Genomic DNA, 9,911 nt, shown 5'->3' with positions numbered 1-9,911 from the left:
TTTCTTCCTTCTTTCTTTACTTCCTTTTTTTCTTCCTTCCTTTCTTATCAAACAAGTGCTCTGTGCCTCCCCTGGGCCCAGGCCCCACCAACAAGGTGAGGAGACAGGTCCACACAGTAACCAGGGGAAGAGAGACAGAGGCATGACAGTGGGAGAGAAAGCTTCGGAGCCCCTCACATGGACAGATGCTTTCTACCTGAGCGGGCCAAGGAGGGTTTCCCTCATGTGTATAGTGTATATTTAATTGTAGTGCCAGAGGCTGGAAACAAAACAGACCTCTCTTCCATCCTCATGGATTTTCCAGTCTGGAGAGAAAAATCAGAAACAACTAGAAAAATTACTCACAAGCAGGCATCATGAAGCTAACTGCTTGCAGAGATAGAAGGGGGCCACTATAAGTAAAGGAGCGGCCAGAAACAGTCTCTCTGAGGAGGTCTCAGTTAAGGAGTGAAAGTTGAGAAGGACCAAGAAGAATAAGAGGGAAAGCATTCCAGCCTGTGGAAAGAGTCTGAGCAGGGGCCCCAGGGTACAAAAGGAACTTGGTGGTGTTAGAAACTTTGAAAAGGCTGGGGTGGCTGCAGCACAAGGAGTAAGGGAATTTGTGGCAACAGTGAGGTTACCAGGTGCTGGCTCCCACAGGCCTCTGACAAGGAGATGGTTCTTGATCCTAAGAGCAGCTCGAGGCCATTGATAGGCGGAGCTGACAGAACTTGTGATTTGGAAAGATGGTGCCGGGTGGAGGGGGGTCAGTGAGACATAGCAGTGTGTTCTTTAGGGAGCTGACCACAGTCCATTTGCACAAAGCAGGGGAGAGGTACGCAGGGCCAGGACTGTAGGAGGCCTTACAGGGACTCAATGAGGGACTGGCTGTGACTCCAGCTAATTCCTGGGTCTCTGGCCACAGAAACCGGGGAATGTGAGCGTCCTCCACAGTAATGGGGTAGACATGGAGAAAAGAACAGGTCTTGGGGTAAAAGCAAGAGTCCAAAGGAGAGGGTACTCTGCAGGTTAGCATAGGTAAGAAAGAGGACGAACCAGCAAGGGGTGCTGTACCTAAAGAGGCAGGGCTGGCGTGTCTGGAGCTGGGGAAGTCTTGCGAGCTATAGAACACTGCTTCCTGTCCTCCCTCAAGGTACGAGGCCCGGTTCCAGCAGAAGCTTCTCGAATACACCGACTCCAACAACATTGCCTCCCTCTTCCTCACTGCAGCCAACAGATGGCTGGAAGTCCGCATGGCAAGTGCACTACCCTTCCCAGTCCCCATGCACAGGGATCTGCTGGGTGTGTGGGTGCGGAGCAAGGGTCTGACCAGGGGACAGGAAGAGAGGACAGGGTGCGGGACTGTGTGGGCATGGGGTCTTTCTGTTCTCTCCCTGACTTCCTCCCCACATCTGACCTGTGCCCCTCCCCTGAACCACTGCCTGGGGACTGTGTGTGAGGCTGTATTCTTACCAGGAGCAAGAAGAGTTGCCAGCCTGGGGTCCACTGGGGAGCCACGTGAGGTCTTATCTCTGATGACTGAGGGTACAGGGCTGGTAGGGCTAGCCAAGCTGCTCTCAGCCCTGGAAAGGATGAAAGGGGCCAGGGCACCTGTGGCTCCAACCCCAAGGCTCCAGGCCAGCTTCTGTCCCTCCCTTCCTGCATAGGAGTACATTGGTGCCTGTGTGGTGCTCATCGCGGCTGCCACCTCCATCTCCAACTCCCTGCACAGGGAGCTCTCAGCCGGCCTGGTGGGCCTGGGCCTCACCTACGCCCTCATGGTGAGTGGCATCTGCAGAGGGCAGGGAGGGTCCAGATGCCAGCATTCATGGGACCCCAAGGTCTGTTCCCTCCCAAGCATCAAACGCCCCCATCCAGATCTTACCAGGCAGGCAAGAAGGCTGACAAGCAGGACCCTGGCCCAGGCCCTGACATTTGTGCACATCCCTCTGACTTTTCCCAGGCTTCCATGGAAGGCCACTCTGACCAGGGGTGACAAAAGACATTGGGGAGTCCCTGGGGTCCTCTTCATCCCTAAAGAGAGCCATCCCAGTGGCCAAGGACAGAACTAAGTGCCCACTGAGTGTCTGACCAGGTCATTCCCTGCAGGTCTCCAACTACCTCAACTGGATGGTGAGGAACCTGGCAGACATGGAGATCCAGCTGGGTGCCGTGAAGCGCATCCATGGGCTCCTGAAGACCGAAGCGGAGAGCTACGAGGGGCTGCTGGGTGAGGGGCCTGAGGTGGGCTGGGCTAGACTGGGCTGGGGACCCCTGGATGTGAGCTGTGCCCACCCAGGTGGCTGACCACAGCATGGCCCCCAGCCCCCTCGCTGATCCCTAAGAACTGGCCAGACCAAGGGAAGATCCAGATCCAGAACCTGAGCGTGCGCTACGACAGCTCCCTGAAGCCAGTGCTCAAGCATGTCAATGCTGTCATCTCGCCAGGACAGAAGGTCAGACAGAGGGCCCTGGTCAGGGTGGGGTGCTCACAGCATTGCCTTGGGGCCTCAAGGGCCTCATGGCTAGGTGCATTCAGACACCACCCCCACCTCCTCCCTGGGGCTTCTGGGACACTCCTGGGCCGCCCTTGTCCTCTGGTGAGGCTCATGTCAGCCTCTGGCACAGCTGTCTCCCCTCTTACCCTCTCCATCTAACCATCTCCTTTTGTCTGTGTCTCTCTTTCGCTCTCTGTCACTGTCTGGCTTACTGTCTCCACCCTTTGGGTGCTTCCATCTGTCTCCTCTGGTCTGTCTCCACCCAGTGCCCTTCTGTGTCACTGTTCCTGTCTCAGTATTGGTCTTTTCTTGTAAATTGCTTTGGGATCCAAGGGCCAGGAAGCAATGGGATCTGAGATGAATCCCATTTAAGGTGGGGCCACAGACACACTAGTGAGCCATCCCGGTTCCTCTCACCACACCCAGGCACACAGAGACACAGAAAGGCCCCCACCTGTCCTGCAACCACGTAGGAGGCACACCAAGGTCACACAATTGATGCCTACTCACTGGGCTATTTAAAATTTTCTTTTCTTATAAGTACATGTTTGTATTCATCACAGGGACTTGGTGCCTGTGCACGACACATCTTAGTTCTTTTTTTATTCCTGTCTCCATCTCATGTTTGTTTGCTTTTACAAAACTTCTATTTCCCTATATCCTGTTATCTGTCTTTTATTTTGACCTTTAATTAATTAATTAATTTTTAAAAAATGTTTGGTGCAGGGTCTCACTATGCAGCTAGGGCTCCTAGTGCTCCTCCTGTTGAGCCTCCCCAGTGCTGGAATCACAGGCATGCGCAGCCACACCTGTTCTCGTTGGCCAGCTCAGCACTTGGGTGCCAGGGATCGAACTGCAGTCCCTGTACTTGCCTACACAAGCACTTAGTCCACTGAGCTAATTTGTCTGCCCTTTTTAATTCATTTTTACTCTGGGTGTCTCACATAAGAAAAACCACGTGAAGTGTGTGCATCTGATTTAATTCCTTGCTCCTGACCCCCACAAGTCCTCTCTGGACCCGGAGCAGGAAACAAGTTCAGAGCCGTGGCCCAGTCTGGCCACACTGCAGCTGGGCAAGAGAAGCTGTGCCCTGCATGCACCCCAAGAGCTGGCACCGAAGGCCCAGAGCCACAGTAGTGCCCACTTCTCAATTCCAGATTGGCATCTGTGGCCGCACTGGCAGTGGGAAGTCCTCCTTTTCGCTGGCCTTCTTCCGCATGGTGGACACGTTCGAGGGTGAGTCATATGTTGGGCACCCCATGTGTGCACCCACAGCCTCCTATGGGCCCTCAGCCCTGGTCTGTGGTCCAGTGTCACAGGAGTCCCTGTTACTGCCTTCCTCTGCACCCTCACGGAGACCTGTGTCCCAGGCTGCACCTCTCCTACACCCCTGGTGCCTCCTGTGACTTCATCTCCACACAGGCCGCATTATCATCGATGGCATTGACATCGCCAAACTGCCACTGCACACCCTGCGCTCACGCCTGTCCATCATCCTACAGGACCCAGTCCTCTTCAGTGGTACCATCCGGTGAGCCCACCCGCCCCCAGGCCTGCCCCTGCCCCAGGGTGCCCAGCCCCAATCAGGAGGAAGAAGAGAGATCAGTGTTTGGAAAGGCATCATCTCTAGCCCTTCTTCCCATTAGGCCTGGGCAGGCCTTGGGGGTTCCCCACCCCATTCTCAAATGTTGTCTTCCACCTACTGTCACCAACCTGGTGCTGCTACCACGCCAGGCCCCCAGGTTACCCAGCTGTGGCTCACTGCCCTCGACCAGCATGGCCCTCTGAAGGCACCTGGGGTTGCCTTTTCTGCTCCCCTCCCAATGGGGCTTCTATGCCGATCTTCAGGTTTAACCTGGACCCAGAGAGGAAGTGCTCGGACAGCACACTGTGGGAGGCCCTGGAAATTGCTCAGCTGAAGCTGGTGGTGAAGGCGCTGCCTGGAGGCCTCGGTAATTGCTGCTAGCTGAGCAGGGGGTTACTGGGCCCTACAGGACCTGGAAGGGTGCCTCACTTGCAACTAGGTCTTAGGCATCTCCCTGGAGTCCTACCTCTCACCCTGCCAGGGGCCTGAGAGGTCAGATGTCTTGCCTCAGGTGCCATGAGAGGTCAGCTCAGGGTGTGCCCTCCTGCAAGGCACCAGGACATTTGGGGTCCCTGTGAGACAGAGATTGCAAGTGTCCCTGCCACAGTGGTATTTTCAGCTCTTCCCTGCCCCATCCACCTGCCCTGGGGGAGGACAGGACAGAGAGGGGCATCTTAGACACAGATTCCCTCCAGGAGTCAGTGGTCTTGGTATGTGTGTCACCACTCCTACAGCAGCATCCAGTGGCCACACTTAGGCTTCAGTGGGTCACCTGCCCCAAGCCCTGCTTGTGTGACACAGGCTGTGTGCACACCCATATATTCACCCACTTGCAGGGATGCCCAAAGCCCAGCCGTACATGTAACTGGGGGGGGGAGGGGAGTGGAACTCGCTGCAGTCTGGCGAGCAGCATGTGCCTTACGGTGTCACGTGTATCCACCCTGCATGCACTTGCGATCACTGACACATCCACAAATCCACCCTGTACACACACATCCCAACAGCCCCCCCCCCCACGCTCCCACATGCTCCCCTGCTCGTGAAGCATGCGCTCAGCCCTGCGCCCCCTTTTCAGATGCCATCATCACAGAGGGCGGGGAGAACTTCAGCCAGGGCCAGAGGCAGCTGTTCTGTCTGGCACGGGCCTTTGTGAGGAAAACCAGCATCTTCATCATGGACGAAGCCACAGCTTCCATCGACATGGCTACGGTGGGTCCTGGGCATCTCCGCAGAGTGGTTTTAGTGGAGTGTAGGGAGCCATTCACACAAAGTGGTCCTGAGGGTGTCTTTAGCCTCAGGGCTGGGCTGGGGAACCGCAGCTCCATCTGGTCCTAGGAAATAGTCCCACTTCACTCCATCCACCGTGCAGACCCAGCTCCGGTGCAAACACAGAGCCGTGCCCCTGGCAGGCTGGGTCCAGTCCTGCAACGCTCTTCATAGGCCCTCCAGGACCAGGGCCAGAGAGAAGTGAGGGTGGGGCTCAGATTGGAGTCAGATGGGAGCTGGGCCACAATCCTGGGCCCTCGGTCCCCAGAACCAGGCCAGACCCCATCCACTAAGCGAGTGAGCCGACAGCTGCTGCCTTCACCTGACAGGAAAACATCCTCCAGAAGGTGGTGATGACGGCCTTCGCGGACCGCACTGTGGTCACCATTGCAGTAAGTGGCACACTATGGGCTGCAGGGATCACCCAGAGAGGGGGCCTGGGGCTTTCAGCAAGAGAGGACCTCTGGGAAGGAGTCTGCAGGGCTCGCCCAGGGTGAGACTGTCAAACTGACCCTCTTGTCCTCCAGTACCAAGGTCAGCCCATCCCAAGGCTCTGTCAGCTAGGCTGGGTACCTGGGGACAGTGGTTTCTGAGTCTTGAAGTCTGGCAGTGGGCAGAGCTGGGACCTGGTGGAGGCAGAAGGGTGTCTCAGTGCATGAGGCCTTGGCTCCTATCCACCCCAGGCAGTCACCCCGGAGGTGAGATGCCAGCCTCGGCTGCCTGGTCCCTCCCTGCCCACCCTGACCAGCCCCTCCTGCCCCCAGCATCGTGTGCACACCATCCTCAGCGCAGACCTGGTGATGGTCCTGAAGCGGGGCGCCATCCTGGAGTTCGACAAGCCAGAGAACCTGCTCAGCCGGAAGGACAGTGTCTTTGCCTCTTTTGTCCGAGCAGACAAGTGACCTGCCAGCGCCCAAGTGCCATTTTACCCCACCCTGCCTCTGCCTCACCTGGTTTTTCTAACTGTAAATCACCTGTAAATAAAGAGGTTGATTATTTCCTATGAGAAGGCCTGACTTCATCTGTGGGGCTGCAGCAGCTTGGGGGTGCAAGGAGCCAATACCGGAAAGATGCCACTGAGCACAGGCCAAAGTGCATGTCCTTGTCTGCAAAATGAGGGCTGTGTAGGCAGCTCAGGCTGTCACCACAGAGTAACACAGAGCCTTATTTCTCACAGTTCTGGAGGCTGAAGTCCGAGGTCAAAGCATTGGCCAATTTGGCTGTTCCTGAGCCACCTTCTCAGTTGTCCTTCTGTGACCTTTCCTCCGTGTTCTGATATTCATTCATGTTCTTTCCCCCTCTTTCATCCCCCTTCCCTGTCTCCTCCTTCTTTCTTCCCTCCCTGTAACCTTGATGATCTTTAATTACCTCCTCATGGGCTCTGCTCTAAATAGGTCACACCAAAGCCTAAATCTTCAACCTGTAAATTTGGGGGCTATAATTCAGCCCACAGCAAGGCTGATAGCATTTCTGTGGTTAAAGTAGCAGACATCCACCCAACTTAGTCCCTCCTCTTCTCACTGCAGCTCTTGAACTAAAATTGTGAAGCCCAGTAACCTGGATCAGCACTGTTACTATTGTGAATGACAGGAACCCAGCTCAAAGGAACTGCATTTACGGTGTTGTATGATAGGAAAGGCCAGGGGGTGTACTATTTCAATCACTGGTGACTTCAGTGTTTGACATCAGGGATGTGTCTCCATTTCTGGGTTCCATCTCCCTCTGTCTTCTTGATGACAGATGGATACTTAGCACCAGCTTACATCCTGCCCCAGGGCAGCCAGTGGGGAAAAGAGCTATTTCCCAGTGGTTCCAACAGTTTTGTTTTTTTTTTTTTTTTTTTAATTGGCTACACAGTTCAGACTCATAGTGATCCTCCTGTCCCAGCCTCTCCAGTGCTGGGATTTCAGGCATGCATGACCACACCCTGTTTTGGAGCCATATGGCAGGCTGTACAAGGGCTGGAACTCAGGTTCTTGTACTTGCCAGGAAGGTGCTTAGATGGCTGAGCTGTCTCCCTAGCCCTCCAACAAACAAAAATTTTAAAAGTGAATGTTAATGGGCCAACTTGGTCACATCCCTGCTTACACCCAATCACGGTGGCCAGAGGGCTGGAATATACTGACTAGGCCTAGATCTTAAGTGCCCTCTCTATCCCCAAGCAGGGGCATTCAGAAGTAGGAGAAAGGCAGTTATTTATTTATTTATTTATTTATTTATTTCTATTGCGGCACTGGGGATTGAACTCAGGACCTTGCACTTGCCAGGCAAGCTATTCTACTGAGCTATCTCTCTGGTCTCTATGGCAGTCCTTCAAAAGGAAGAACAGTGTAGCTAAGAGTCAGCCACATGGTGGGGAGATGCCTGGCACAAATTTAGGGGAGATCAGAACAATAGCTTGTCCTGACTCCATCTGTGTCAACAAGCAGGAGTGTCCCCTGCTCCCAGCCAGGAAATGACAGGTGCTTATTTGCATCTCATTATCCTTTATCTACTGCCTGCAGTACTGGCTTACCAGGCTCTGGGCTGCAGACCTAGGGGTCTTAGGCCTGCATTCCTCTTGGCTGAAAGAGGGTCCAAGCCACACAACATAAGGAAGGCCCAGCAGTCATGGAGGAGACCCTTCTGCTGTGCCAGAGAGCTCAGGAAGGGAGAACTCTGTGAAGCCTGGCTGGCTGCCTAGCCAAGGCCAGGTTTGAGTTTGGCACAGGAGAGGTAAAAACTGGACAGGCAGAGGGCTTGAGAGGAGGGCAAGGGTGGGCCGCAGGAGCTAAGGAGTAAGGCTGGAAGTGAGTTAAGTGTGGTGGCTGGTCAGAGAGGCAGTGTAGGGGTGGGGTTGAGGGCAGCAGAAAGGAACTGAGATGAGAGAGCCTTGGATGCCAGTACAAGAAGCACGGGACAGGTTTGTGGACAAAAAGGAAAGATAGCTGACAAGGGCAGTGCTTGTGGGAGATGCAAAGAGCCAGGCAGATGGAGCAGAGCAGGAGGTTAGCACCTCAGGCAGGAAGGGTGGAGCTGGAGGAGCTGAGCCTTGGGGCCATACCCAGAGGCAGGTCCTGGCCTTTCCAGCTCTGGGATGCCTGGGCCCACAGCTCCCTCCACACTGGGGTCTCCCAGGAGTGAAGCCCTAAGTCATAGGAAACTAGCTTGTTTGTTTGTTTGTTTTTATACTAGGATTCAAAATCAGGACCTTGCACTTGCCAGGCAGGAGCTGTGCCACTGAGCTATATCCCTGGCCCTTCAGTTTAGAACTGACCCTTGTATATGTAAAATCAAAGTCCACCTCTGTTCTGCTCAGTATCCAGTTATTCCCTTTGCACAATGCAAGACTACAGGCCCATCCTCCTGTAACTCCCAGGTTTCTGAGAAAGTGCCCAGCAGCACCCCCTGCCAGCTTCCCTTTCTAATGGCTAAAAAGCTATACAGCAGTTGCCTCCAAGGTACTGCTGTCTCCTGAGTTTCTCATTCTGCTCACCTTGTTTTCCGCCCCTGCCCTAGCACTGCCCCTCTGGGAATACAGCCCAGGATCACACCCTTTGCAGCAGAATTCATTCAGCCTACAGATGGGTAGGGGAGAGAAAGAGGAAAACTCAATATAGAAGTCCCACACGCCCCAACGCAGCCTGCAACCCCAAGGCGCTGTCCTTTCAGACCCTGCCTGACACTGGACTCCAACAGACCTTCACGTATGCTTTGTTCCAACAACACAGCATGCAGGGTGAACCTAGGCTGATGGCTGCCATAGAAACATCACCCTGGCCTGACCAGGAGCCTGGATGCCCCAGTGTCCAAGCTGGGTTTAAAGCAGCCACTAGGCTGAACATGTCCACTCCCTAAGCTGGAAGAATTCAGGCCACAGCTGTGAGAGGTTTTGTAAACCAAGCACCTGAGGCCCAACTGTCTTTATGAAGCAGAGTGGAGCTGCACTTCTCAGAACTAAGAGGGTGGAGCACCAGGCCCCTGGGCTCCTACACTTGCTAAAGTACTATTTTGATTGTGTATTGTTTTATTGGGGAGAGATTTCTTCATCAGATTCTCAAGGATTCAAGACTAATCCTATCTCCCAAAGAGGCGGTCAGTTGAGAAGTCCTGGGCCCCATGGATGGTGGCAACACCTCTCCGTGTCTCCTGTTCCTGGGAATCCAACTGTGGATGGGAACAAGAGGACAGGGAAGCCAGGGTGACCGCGGCTGCTGTCTCAGGGTGAGAGGACGGGTCACTTCTCCCTTCTCGAAGCCAGGTTCACAGATCTGGCGGGAGGAAACAAATCCCGAAGGCCCGATTGAGTTTGGGAAGAGGGCGGGGTGTGGGCGGGGCCTGCGCCGGTGCCCGCCCTTCTCCTGCTCGCGATCAGGTCGGGCTCCCCCTGGCGGCGCCAAGTCCCCACCACGCTCCTCGGGCGCCCCCAACCCTTGATCTCCTGCCCCCGCAGCGCACAGGTCTCTGTCGGCGGACCCACAGACTGACTGACCGCCGGGGGAAACCCGCCGGCCGCGAGCTCTGGAGCGCGGGAGGGGGCGGGGTGGCGACGGCTGCGGCTTGAGGAGCAGGAGCAGGTGCCGCGGCGGCGAGCGGGCGGGGCG

General features: G+C 55.2%; 1 protein-coding gene across 5 annotated transcripts in view; it reads left to right on the top strand.

Annotated features, from left to right (window-relative positions):
- Abcc8 (ATP binding cassette subfamily C member 8) overlaps positions 1 to 6,323 on the top strand; it is a 71,420-nt gene extending 65,097 nt beyond the window's left edge. For 3 of the 5 annotated variants that reach the window (XM_023719418.1, XM_023719419.1, XM_023719417.1), the window contains 10 exons: positions 1,133 to 1,235; positions 1,647 to 1,760; positions 2,089 to 2,209; positions 2,305 to 2,435; positions 3,635 to 3,713; positions 3,900 to 4,008; positions 4,326 to 4,429; positions 5,138 to 5,271; positions 5,658 to 5,720; positions 6,093 to 6,323. In XM_023719418.1, the coding sequence (XP_023575186.1) occupies positions 1,133 to 1,235; positions 1,647 to 1,760; positions 2,089 to 2,209; positions 2,305 to 2,435; positions 3,635 to 3,713; positions 3,900 to 4,008; positions 4,326 to 4,429; positions 5,138 to 5,271; positions 5,658 to 5,720; positions 6,093 to 6,230 (1,096 nt within the window). In that variant the 3' untranslated portion in view covers positions 6,231 to 6,323. The other 2 variants (XM_023719420.1, XM_023719421.1) reach the window with 2 other exon arrangements.
- The last annotated feature ends 3,588 nt before the right edge of the window (positions 6,324 to 9,911 follow it).

Source organism: Octodon degus, unplaced genomic scaffold (assembly GCF_000260255.1).
Source record: "Octodon degus isolate 3935 unplaced genomic scaffold, OctDeg1.0 scaffold00067, whole genome shotgun sequence".
Lineage (NCBI taxonomy): Eukaryota > Metazoa > Chordata > Mammalia > Rodentia > Octodontidae > Octodon > Octodon degus.
Note: the sequence above shows the minus strand (reverse complement) of the source record. Positions and strands in the feature narration are given on the sequence as shown.